The sequence below is a fragment of the Giraffa tippelskirchi genome, chromosome 3 (genome assembly GCF_054371585.1).
Source record: "Giraffa tippelskirchi isolate mGirTip1 chromosome 3, T2T-mGirTip1v1.2.pri, whole genome shotgun sequence".
Classification (NCBI taxonomy): Eukaryota; Metazoa; Chordata; class Mammalia; order Artiodactyla; family Giraffidae; genus Giraffa; species Giraffa tippelskirchi.
Genome location: NC_137277.1, coordinates 88,874,612 through 88,887,806, shown reverse-complemented (window position 1 = coordinate 88,887,806; position 13,195 = coordinate 88,874,612). Strand labels below are relative to the sequence as shown.

General features: G+C 35.9%; 1 protein-coding gene across 1 annotated transcript in view; it reads left to right on the top strand.

The window, feature by feature from the left end:
- The window catches only part of KLHL41 (kelch like family member 41), a 36,994-nt gene extending 24,134 nt beyond the window's left edge, over positions 1-12,860 (top strand). The window contains exons 12-16 of the mRNA XM_081577913.1: positions 3,002-3,159; positions 3,283-3,390; positions 6,223-6,408; positions 8,653-8,799; positions 11,560-12,860. Coding sequence (XP_081434039.1) covers positions 3,002-3,159; positions 3,283-3,390; positions 6,223-6,408; positions 8,653-8,799; positions 11,560-11,671 — 711 coding nt within the window. The 3' untranslated portion in view covers positions 11,672-12,860. The remainder of the gene's footprint in view (positions 1-3,001; positions 3,160-3,282; positions 3,391-6,222; positions 6,409-8,652; positions 8,800-11,559) is intronic.
- The last annotated feature ends 335 nt before the right edge of the window (positions 12,861-13,195 follow it).

Genomic DNA, 13,195 nt, shown 5'->3' with positions numbered 1-13,195 from the left:
GTAGCATTTCATCTCTTATTTATGGTTACTGCCTAAAATACAATTTTATTGAAAGTGAAAAGAACTTGTATAAGTATTTTACATGCTTTGGATTACCTTTGAGGAAATACTCTCTATACAAACGTCACTAGTTTGAATCGATTAATTGTGTTTAGAAATTTTTATTTATGATAAATGATCAAATTTATTTGGATCAGAGTTGTACTTAGACATTATTGCACCTTAATCTGTTTTATGAAACCATAAAAGTTTCCAAGAAGAGAGATCCTCCTAAACAAACTCTCTGTAGTTTGTTTGAAAGGAATTAGTTTCATGTTACCAACACATTATACTTTACCAGTTTATGAAGGAATCAGTGACTTTATCTTTAATACCAATACCAGTACTTTGTAGCTTACAGATAGTTCAAAAGGGTTTGTTTAGATCATGGCTACTCATGGCCTGTAGTTTGAAAGGCCAAAGATAAGTAAGTATAGAATGTCACACCGCAATCACAGAGCGCTTTCAAATTGTGTGACATACTGTGCGTTTATAAAACACACTCTTTAATCAGCTTCTACTAATCTCAAAAAAATGGAATAATACATGTCAATCATGCTTCTTAATTTTCCAGATTCCATTAAAGGATGTTAACTATGAAATATAAAAATAACAATAGAAGCTGTAATCATAAGTATTTGAATATGGGCCAGAAAACTTCCTAAGGGCTTGTTTTAAATTCAGATAAATTTCAGAAAGGATAAATTCAATTGAAAAGACAATAATATATCTAGGAAGTAAAAATGACATCAAAATACAAACAAATAACCTGGAAATCATAGATCCAAAGAACACTTCTAGCTTTATCTTTAGTCCCTTTTATCCTATTGCTACCCTTGCTTTTATTGACAAAGCCTCACGTTTCTGGTTCAGGAAGCATGATTGATGTTCCTTATAGCTACAAAAACAGTTATTCAAAGTTAAAAAGGTCAACTCCCTATCATTTCCTATGCCTTGCTCCTTTAAAAGGCACAAATAGTGAAACAAGGATAAAATAGTGAGCCAGGATAAAAACACCTGACTGTGAGAGAGGATTATGACGCACAAGAAAATGTGTGAGAATGTCAGGTTTTGTATTTTCTGCTTTGTCACCTCTGTTTAAAATGTATTAAGTCAGGATTCATATGACCTTTGATTGTACACTAGAATTAGATTACGGTAATTTTTTTTACCTAGATAGGGTTTTTTCCCATAGAATTAACAGTTTCATCAAATCTTTGAACAGCGCCACATCTTAAGTATTCTGAGTCCAAACTCTAATTTTAGGGATGAGGAAACTGAAGCCAGAGAGGTTAAATAGCTTGACAGCTCATCTGTAAAAACACCTGGCAGGCAGTCTACTGTAGGAAGTGCCCTATTGGGGGTAGTATGGGAAGGTAGACAGTATTGGGTAGTGTGGGCAGTAAACCCTCTGATTTGGGATTATGATGGCTGCTGCTCCCATTTAAAAAAAAGAAGAAAAAAACCTATGAATTTATATAATTTGCATCGAGTATCACTTAAAAGCTCTGTGAGCTTGGGCAAATTGTTTAACCTTACTGTGCCTGTTTTCTCGTCTCTAAATCAGAGATAACAAATGAGAGGACTAAATTAATTACCTGTATAAAGCACCTAGTATGAAGCCTATCACAAAGTAAAAATTCCTTTGTTGTTGTTTAGGCACTCAGTCATGTCCGACTCTTTTGTGACCCCATGAACTGTATCCCACCAGGCTCCTCTGTCCATGGGATTTCTCAGGCAAGAATATTGGAATGGGTTGCCATTTCCTTCTCCAAGGGATCTTCCCGACTAGGAATTGAACCCGTGTCTCCTACATTGGCAGATGGATTCTTTGCCAGTGAGCCACCAGGGAATCCTAAAAAGTCGATAATTGTCATTATTATTGCTTCTATACTACCTACTGGTTTCTTGACAAAGGATTTTTTTTTCCCAAAAATGAATACATTAGTGATCACCATCTGGATATACCATAGACTTGAATATCTGCATCTATTCTTGGTATCCAGTTATTCTGGGGTTTTTTCCTTTTTCTTCTGCTACGCAGAAATAGCACTAGAGAGAACAACAAATCTCTGACTGCACTCCCTTAGAAAGCAGCTTTCTTATGCCTTGGTGTCCTAAAATGCAAAGTGGAAAATCTTAAAATTACCAATAGTAAGTGCTAAAGCTGATGCCAGCCATATCAGAATCAATCATGTATCCCAGAGCACGGGCTCTTGGAGGCTGTCTTAGGCTCGCAGAATTGGCAATAGCAAAAACAAGCAGAATTCCTTTCTAATTTAAATCATAAAGAGAGAGAGAGTGAGAGGGAAGGAAAAGAGCATTTTAAATGACTCCCACCAAAACCTGGGAGGTTATAGGCTGTAACAACTGCCTGTATCTGAAGTAATAAAGTGAAGCATGGAGAACTTAAAAATGTTTAAGGAAAGAAAAAAAGAAAAGAAGATAAAAAAAGAAAAAAAAGAAAAAAGATAATATCTCACGTCCCAGTTGTCTGTGAACTGACCGACAGGTCCAGCTGTCCTGGGCGCCAGCTTGGAGCATGTTAAATATAGCTTGCGGGGGGTCACTCACATACTGTGACCCTCCCCAGAGTGACAGTCTCTTTCCCCAATGTCCTCGAAGTATTGACTCCTTGTTCAAACCTGAACAAGGTAATGTGTGAAGAAAGCTTGACAAGAAATCTCACAGTTCTAACTAACCTCTGGTGACTCTATTTTATTCTCGCTTTCCTTTTCCCAAGTTCTCCAGGTTTGAGTATTTTTAGCTATTTTGGTAGGCCGTGTAGATTTTCTCATTTTTCCTGGTAATTCAAAGGTAAAATATGATCCTTTCTGAATTATAGTTTTAAACTTACGAGATCTTCTACTATCTCAATCAATTTTAAACAACAAAGTATAGCATATTTTTTGGTACACCTATAACAAGCTTCACAATTCCTCACATATTTTTTTTCTTTCAGCTTGATAATGTAGCATCTGAGTGGGTTGGACTCCCACCTCTGCCTTCAGCTAGGTGTCTCTTCGGTCTGGGAGAGATAGATGACAAAATCTATGTAGTTGCAGGCAAAGACCTTCAAACAGAGGCTTCTCTGGATACAGTATTATGCTATGATCCTGTGTAAGTTGGCATGACATTTTCATTTCCTAAGCATTCAGGTGTATGAGTGTCTATAACAAAATCATAATTTTAGAACCTGAAATTGACTGAAAGCATATAAATTCTATCATCTTCTGATTTTAGGGCAGCCAAATGGAATGAAGTTAAAAAGCTTCCTATCAAAGTCTATGGCCATAGTGTGATTTCACATAAGGGGATGATATATTGTCTTGGAGGAAAGACGGATGATAAGTAAGTACCCTAAAATCTTATGGTTTATATCCAGGTGATTTTTATTACAAGAGTTCCTTTCTGTTTATACTGGAATGATACTTGGTTCTCACCCATAACATTTTGGAAGTAAAATTTAAAAATAAATTTTTGAAATGTTATTGGAGGATATCAATAATGACTTATGAAGGAAAACTGTACAAAATTACTAAACTGCTGAAGTCAGTTTGTATATGCCCAATATATTGCTAGGAATGAGCATAATAGCTCCATCATAAGCATTCTTACAATGGAAAAGCAGCATTTAGGAGCATGATCAAGTCTTTTATTTGGCTAATTTATAATTATATTTTACTACATTAAAACCAGTGGACTTTTTATAGTATTGATAGATAAAAATTAAGCATATCTCTTTAATGTAGCATTTAAAATATAACTACTAAAACAATAGTGTATAAAAAAAATGGATTTTGTACTTTACATTCATAAGAGAGAATTTAGATAGTTGAGTTTGAAACTGAAAAACATGGTGACTGAAAAGCAGGCAGCTCTTTCTTCAGCAATATTGCACATATTTATTCCTAGACACATGATATTCAAAATATTTAACAACTGGTCACAAACAGGCACTGATCAAACAGAAGAAATCTACCTGGAATACTCAGTAGCACCCAGTCTCTTAGGAGAAAAAAAGGATGAAGATTCATATAACTTGATTTTTAGGTACTTCTCAAGGGATAGGTAATTAGGAAAGAGATCTTATGGAAGAGGTGAGATCAGAGTGCTCCAGAAGTCGGTTAAGCCAGTAGCCTGTTTGGTAAAATGATGATTTTCGATTTCAATAATGATAACAAATTTCCTGCCTCTGAAAACTCTGCCTAATTTGGTTTGTATCACTTGCCCAGGTTAAGAGTTGTCCAGTCCTGGAAAGGAAGCCAGAATTAAGAATTTAAGGACTATTCTCTACGTCTGTTTTTCCATTGCTGCCCTGCAAATAAATTCATCAGTACCATCTTTCTAGATTCCGTATACATGCGTCAGAATACGATATTTATGTTTTTCTTTCTGACTTACTTCACTCTGTATAATAGGCTCTAAGTTTTGTAGGGCAGCAATGGAGAAACAGACATAGAGAACAGACCTATGGACACGGTGGGGAGGGGAGGAGGAAGAGAGTGAGATGTATGGAGAGAGTAACGTGGAAACTTACAATACCGTATGTAAAATAGATAGTCAACGAGAATTTGCTGTATGACTCAGGGAACTCAAACAGGGGTTCTGTGACAATCTAGAAGGGTGAGATGGGGAGGGAGATGGGAAGGAGGTCCGGGAGGAAGGGGACCTGGGTGTACCTATGGCTGATTTTTGTTGGTATTTGGCAGAAAACAACAAAATTGTGTAAAGTAGTTAGTCTTTAATTAAAAAATAAACAAGGTGGCAAAAAAGAAAGAGTTTAAGGACAAAGCAGGAAAGGAGAGTAAAATATGGAAATGTGCTAGAATTAAAGAACTCTATATTCTGGAGTTAATAATTAATGGTTATTACTCAGTTAAAATGACATATTATAGAATATGTGATTTTAAAAAGCAATGAGTTTTTATATAATCTATATTCAATGATAACATATTCTGAAATCTTGATATCCTCCTTAACGCCAGATATTCCCATTAAATAAACATTTAAAGGAAGGCCATATTATAAACACACTCAGTGCTAAATCTTATTTGGGGCATTTTTCCTCAGTAAATGGAATGGAAAATCTGTGTTAAGCAGTGTTTTGACTTTGGAAACATAGTGACCCTGCCAAATAATTTAAATTGTTTCCTTCAAGTAGTATTAGTAACTAGGAAATTGATATGTCAGTAAGAAGCATATGGTCTTGTCAGTAAGAATATATTCATCTTGAGAATATGATTAACCAAGACAACATTGCTTGACAAATGCCAGAGTCAAGAACTTTGAAATGAGTCATTATCTAAAAGCAAGCACTGAATTATACTAGTTTTTGCCACTGAATTTGAAGAACATGATTTGGATTGTGTTCTTATGGAGTTTTAAGATAATACTCATAGTCATATATTACAGGAAATGCTTCTACTCCAAAAATCTGGTCTTTTATAAAACTAGTGAAAAAAATGTCCTCACAAAAAGTTGAAGTTTTGTTTTGTTTGGCTTTACCAGATATATCCAGTTAATTGTTACTTGAAATTCAAACTCCCATCAGTAAATTATGGAATCATAAGAACCTAAGAAAGATAATTCAGATGGGTCCAGGTTTTTCTGGTAGCATTTAGCATGGAAAATTGTTCTCGTTACTCATCAGCTCAGGTGACTAGTTGTCCAATCTTTAGTCCCAGATTGATTAAAATGCATTGGTATATTAGTGATAGACTAAAATGTAATGAATCATCAAATTACAGTTACATTGAAAATAGGTACATTCACACCTAAGTAGTTTTTAAGTTAACTGATTCATTCTTAGGATATTCAGATAATGAATAAACATTTTTGTAACAGAGGCACAATAAAGAATTTATGAATTTTGGTAACTCTATTCATGTTTTCCACTTAACTTAGTAGCAGGTAGGATTAAAATCTATGCTCCCTGGGCCTCTACGCATTTGCCAAAAGTAAAGGATGCTACCTTCCCGTAGTATAATTGTTATAAAATAGTTTTGGTTCTCATATTTATTATTGTCCTTTGCTTGGTGATATATGTTCAGATTAAGAATTTTTCTGATCCTCACTATATTACATATTTCAAATGAGAACCAAAGCTAAGTGATTAGTGAAGTTGTTTCTTTCAAAAAAGGAAAATTCTTAAAGGACCCTTTTGTTGTGTTTTGTTTACAGAAAGTGTACAAACAGAGTGTTTCTCTACAACCCCAAAAAAGGAGATTGGAAAGATCTGGCTCCAATGAAAATTCCTCGTTCCATGTTTGGAGTGGCAGTCCATAAAGGCAAAATTGTGATTGCTGGAGGTGTCACTGAAGATGGTCTTTCAGCTTCGGTTGAAGCTTTTGACCTCAACACCAATAAGTAAGCTGTTATCAGTTTCTAATCTGGACAAGGGGAGAGGAGGGCAGGGAGGCAAGGACTGAAGAGGAAGATCTTCGTCTGTGTTTCTTTTGGTGTTACGGGTATGAAACACCTAACATTTTGATGCATTATGTGTGTTTGTAATTTGGAATACATGACCCTCAAGTTAATGTTGGAGTAATCAATTTGCCCTCACTTATTAATTTTGTGAATTTAGCCTTGCAAAGGTAATACTTCTGAATAATTATATACACAATAGTGGATATACATCTCTCTATAAGGTTATTTGATTTGAAATGTGTAGTTTCTTTAAGGATTAAAAGACCTCCACTTAGTTTGTGATATTTGTGAAGGACGAATGCTTCAGATGTTTGATTCTTTTGTGTTCTTTATAATTTTCTCTTTTTTTCACTTTTAAGATTGTATTGGCTTAAAGTTCATGTGAAGATACATGACAGATATTCTTTATATAGAACTAGTCCTTTACAAGTTTTTGAGCTCATATATCTAGATGAGTATATAGTTTTTATGCTCCTAGTTTAGCAATAAAGAAAAAATTACAACACTATTATTACTTTTTTTAAGGAACCAAGTATGCCTGATTACAAAATAGACGTTCAGTTCAGTTCAGTCGCTCAGTCACATCCGGCTCTTTGTGACCATATGGACTGCAGCATTCCAGGCCTCCCTGTCCATCACCAACTCCCGAAGTCTACTTAAGCTATGTCCATTGAGTTGGTGATGCCATCCAACCATCTCATCTTCTGTCATCTCCTTCTCCCCACACCTTCAATCTTTGCCAGCATCAGGGTCTTTTCCAATGAGTCAGCTCTTCGCATCAAGTGGCCAAAGTATTGGAGTTTCAGCTTCAACATCAGTCCTTCCTGTGAACATTCAGGACTGATCTCCTTTAGGATGGACTGGTTGGATCTCCTTGTGGTCCAAGGGACTCTCAAGAGTCTTCTCCTACACCACAGTTCAAAATAGACTAGTTAATCTGAAAATTACAAGGAAGTTTTATCGAATTGGACTTTTATGATCATTAAAAATCATGTTTTTGAAGACTATATAATATGGGTAAACTATTATATGGAGTGGCAGTTTGGGCAGTATACCCAAACTATAATATGGGTAAGACTATATAATATGGGTAACTCATAAGAAGTTAAAGCAGCAGCACACAAAACTGTAAATATTCTATATATTATTAGTTTTGTACATATGTATAGATGGATATTTAAATTTATATGCATTTTTAAATGACAAATATAGCAAAGTTTTGCTTATGATTATATTTGAAGGATAGGATCATGGGTGATAGTTGTTTTCTTCTATAACTTGTTTTTCCAGATTTTCTACAATGTACATATATATTTTTTATAGTTAAACAGATGATGTATTTCGAGAAAAACTATGAGGTCCACTTTTAATGCCAGAGTACTGGAAGAGAGCTACCAAAATGACTAACTCATTCTAGACTCTTGATACTTCCAACTAACTTGATTGATTTTTTCTTTAGTGGTCCTATTTCATACAGCCATTAACATTAAAAAGTTCCCATAAATCCTTTATTTAAAAGGATGAAGGATAAATTATTAAAAAGAAAATTTCCAACCCTAGTTTGTTAACTGTCCTCATATGTGCTCAGTTGTGTCCAACTCTTTGTGACCCAGCTCCTCTGTCCATCGAATTTTCCAGGGAAGACTGCGATGGGTTGCCATCTCCTCCTCCAGGGACTCTTCCTGACCCAGGGATAGAACTCGTGTCTCTTGTGTCTCCTGCATTGGCAGGCAGATTCTTTACCACTAGTGTAACTTGGGGAGCCTGAAACTATCCTTATCACATGCTTTATTAAAAAGGGTTTGGAGATTTCTTGAGACACTGTGGAGCTCAAAGATTTTTAAAATTTGTATTAGCATTCAAATGAAACCCAACACAGTAGGGCCTAGGAACCCAAAATTGCCCCCCACTGTGCCACTCCACTGTTTATGGCACACAGTTTGATAACCACTGCTGAAGGTGAAGTATTTTTGGATTGATACATTGAGGGCCTTAAAATCTCATCTGGTTAGATCTTTCAAATAAAGGAATATTTAGATGTTTTCCAGTAGCAAATTTAATCTTCTAATTTTGGGTGCCTGTGCTACTCAAATTTTTTCATTATTAATTTTTTATAGTTATTCAGTAAATACATTTGGCATTTGTTTCAAGTTTTACATTAACTATATCTTCAATGATTCCCAGGTGGGAAGTAATGACTGAATTTCCCCAAGAAAGAAGTTCCATCAGTTTGGTCAGCTTGGCTGGATCCCTGTATGCCATCGGTGGTTTTGCCATGATTCAGCTGGAATCTAAAGAATTTGCACCTACTGAAGTTAATGACATATGGAAGTAAGTTTTGTTCACTCCAATTTTCTGAACTAAATATTAAGTAAGACAAAACAGTTTTGAAGTACATAGGAAGCCAGACTTTCCCAAAATGTACACTACTTTTTGGTGGTAAACACTCTTTGAACCTATTGAACTTTTTCACATTGCCACTTACTTAATCAACTACTGCTTCTAATTAGCTGTGAGCCTGGAAAAGAACTTACTGGTGCCTATATCTTAATCAGTAATTAAGAGTTGGACAACTTATCCTTTAAGCTCCCTTCCAGTTTTAAAAGTGTAATGAATGCTCTAGGCATCCCGTAGAGTAAAGGCTTCTAAACCACTTACCTTCCTCCCACAGGGTACTTTATTTTCTAAGAGAACAGGGCTCTGAAGAAACATATAGCCTCTTGAGTTTTCCATGATTCATTAATTCTATCTTGAATCTAATTTAAATATGTTTCCAATTTTCAGAGTGTTCAGTTATAAAAGCTTTTTAAAAGAGAAGTGAAAAGTAGCAATCCACTTGACCTCTAAGATAGGTGCTGGGCAGGTCTCCCAAGTATGACACTTACAGTTGTTACTCAGTTGAACTGTTTTACAGTTAAACTTAAAATGAATGTATTTATAAAGAAGGTGTGTGTGTGTGTATTTTACCATAGTTTCTAATGCAGTGAATAGCATATAGAAATCAGTGTATCCAGAAGTCTTGGGAGCAGAAGTGTAACTTGTATCATAAAAGAGAGTCACATGGTAACATAGTTGAGGCAGGGCATACAGTATGTAGATGTCTGGTCAATATCAGGTCCCCACATGTGTGGTCTTCAGCCTAGGCATCATGGTTGCTGATCTGAGTTTATAGGAGGTAGATCTCAGGTGCCTGAGGTGAGCATGAGTTCACAATATCTTTGTGGTTGTTTAGTCTCTAAGTCACGTCCAACTCTTTGTGACTCCATTGACTGCAACACTCCAGGCTTCCCTGTCCATCACTATCTTCTAGAGTTTGCTCAAATTCATGTCCATTGAGTTGGTTGTGCTAACTAACCATCTCATCCTCTGCCATCCTTTTCTCCTCCTCCCATTTCCCAACATCAGGGTCTTTTTGAATGAGTCATCAGGTGGTAAAAATATTGGAGCCTCAGCTTCAGCCATCAGTCCTTCCAATGAATATTCAGGCTTGATTTCCTTTAGGGTTGACTGGTTTGATCACCTTGCAGTCCAAGGGACTCTCAAGAGTCTTCTCCAATACCACAGTTCAAAAGCATCAAGTTTTCGGTGCTGAGCCTTCTTTATGGCCCAACTCTCACATACATGACTACTGGAAAAACCATGGCTTTGGCTATACTCATCCAGAAACTGCCAAATTTATGCTTTAGATTTGCTTGCAGATTTAAATTTATAAGTACAGCTTTGGAGAAGTGATCAATGGCAGCATACCACTGAGCCTAAGAGAGAAAAACGGATATTTGTTCTATACCTGAACCAGTACATGCCTTAGTCCCAGCTGGTGAACTGGAAGGCTCAAAGGCTGGCAGCTTAACAAAACAATTATTTTGTGCATCAGACATCATTTCCCTATGTTATTGTAACAGTAACTAGCTGTGTAGAGGGCAAGAGAAAGTGGCTATAAAAGGAAGTTAACTATTATCATTTTCCCTTCAAAAAAAGAGGGGAAAAGATAAAGAAACTGGAGATTCCTAGGGAGGAAAGACTTAGCAAGAGGGCGAGATGGGTAAACACTGGAAGCGGCAGAAAAAAGGGATGAAATAATGGAGGGCTGGAAAGGTTAGGGTTTTTGAAAAACAGGGATAATAATTCTTGTTTGGAAAACAAGAGGCAGTGATTCTTGACCCTAACATAGGCATCAGCTAATTTTTAAATTATTTTAAATCTCATTCACTCATCATAGAATGATTTGGGGGTATTTCCTATGTGCCAAGTATTGATAGCTTCTGGAGAAGGGAAGATACTAAAGTCAATAAAATACATGTAACTTTGAGTTTGTTGAGGACATAAATGTAAAAACATTAAAATAGAATGGTTAATTGTTATCAATGGATACCATACAAAGAACACCGTGAGAAATGAAGACAAAACAAACTCTGATTCAGGAAGGCAAGAAAGGTTCAGAGAGAAGGCAGTGTTGAGGAATTTCTCATGCAGAGATGGTGTTTCAGGCACCAGGCACCAGGCAAAGGAGAAGCACACAGGTCTCAAAGGGACTCAAGTTGTCTGTGTCTTCATGACCCTGAATATTCAGAGGGTGACCAGTTCTTACCTAAGGTCAAGTGCAAAGTCTAAGAACAGTACTCACACAGGACAGTAAAGGGGAAGAACAATGGTTTCTTACAGAGTGACCCCTAGTGTCCAGTGCCATGCATCACGCTGATGTATGGGAACAGCTGAAATCAGAATCAAGGTGTCTTAATTGTCTCTGCTCTTCCCAGTTCTTATTCTTTGCTGGCCTGGACTCATGCAGACCAGCCATCTTTAGCAGTCCAAAGGTGAAGGATTAATTGCCTGTTACTCATCATCACTGGACAGTCTTTCATTCCCAGAGGTTTAACTGCCCAAGCATCCAGATTAAATACCATGGCAATAATTTGGGTATATGCTCAAAGAATGCACATTTTTGGAGGAATTCAAGTGTTAGTCTATGAGTCAGGTGCATCCTCCTCTGGGTAAGATCAAATAGGGTTTTCTCAGAGAAATATTTAACACCAGGAGATCTATAGAATTGTCTACTTTAAAACAACTTATTACTTTCTTTTTCTCCATCAGGTATGAAGATGATAAAAAAGAATGGGCTGGGATGCTGAAGGAAATACGTTATGCTTCAGGAGCTAGTTGCCTAGCAACACGGTTAAATCTCTTCAAACTGTCTAAGCTATAAACAAGAAGGTGAAAAAACATAATAGATAGGGAGGTGGTCTGTTTGGATAATAGGGCCTTAATTTATTGTTTTTAAAAAGCCTATACAGAGATTCCATGTAGAAATTATCTACTGTGTTATTGTCCAAGAGATTAGCAGTGGGCATCAAAACCTCAAAGTTATTGAATCTTCAATGTAACAATCAGAGCTTAAAAAAATAATAAATACTAAATTGAATAGATTATTTCTCTTGATAATCTCTCAATCAATTATAAAGGAGCTTCCTAAATTTATTAATACTTTTATTTGCATTGTTAAGGTGCCTATACACTCCTTTTTCTATTACAAATGAAACTGGAGAATGAAATGTGTACATTTACATTTAAAAAAAATTTTTAAATAGCAAAAACCTTTCCTCATGCTTCAATATATAACAAGAACCCTGTGCAATATATTAAAGATTATATGCTGTGAGAAAACTTTGGAAATGCTATCTAAGGAGTATAATAAATGGATTTCATTTGAAAGGGAAAAGTCTCTAAGTAAAAATAGTCAAATTCAAGTTGTCTTTCTTTTCTCCCCTTTCTTTTTGCAACACTGGTATATTTTTTGTGATTTAAATCAAATTAAAAAATTTTTAATTTAAAACCAGTAAATCACAGTCTTCAAGTCCTTAACTGCAGTATCTGTAGTAGAATGGTTGGGAGACAATCTTAGGAAAAGGATTGATTCATTAACTGCTAGGGCAGAATTTGGGGCCAGCAGGTGGTATGAAGAAGGGTGTGTATTCATTGCTTTGAGTTTTATCTATAAAGAGCTACCTATTTGCAAATTTCTGATAGAAAGGAGGATGACTGTATTATTCTATTTTCTGGGATGTAAAACCCTACATTCAAGTTGTTTGTTCTTTTAGCATACACACTAAGATGACATCTCAGTCTGTCCAAAACCATTACATTCTACTGTCTGCAAGTCATGAACTAATCATCGCTTATGGGTCTCATGTGCTTTCACAGACATGTTTGACTTCTAGCCTTACATGTGTTATTTTCTGAGAGGCCTGACTTGGAACTGACTTGGAGTATTCCATTATTACTTGTTAAGCAACTGCATAAAAATATGAATGTTCATATTTATAAAATAAAGCTATAGCTTTATTTTTTGTATCATAAATATGGAAACATTCAATAAAATTCAGTCTTACTATGGATCTCTGAAGTATAATCTTGAATACTTTTCTATATTGACCTGCACTCTGAGTATACAATCAGCAAATCCCAAAGGTGGGAAACTACAGGTTATTTAGCAGATAAACTGTTAAGAAGGAGAGATGCTAATAGATTAAGACAGACTTAAAAGCTGGGGTAGGAGGGACTTCCCTGGCGGTCCAGTGGTTAGGACTCTGCACTTCTGATGCAGGGGTCTGGGGTTCAATCCATGGTTGAGGATCTTCCTGCATGCTGCATGGTGTGGTCAAAAAAATTAAAATGCAAAAAAAGAAGGTTTTTAAAGATTAGGTAGAGAAAAATAAGATAGGGGTGGGGA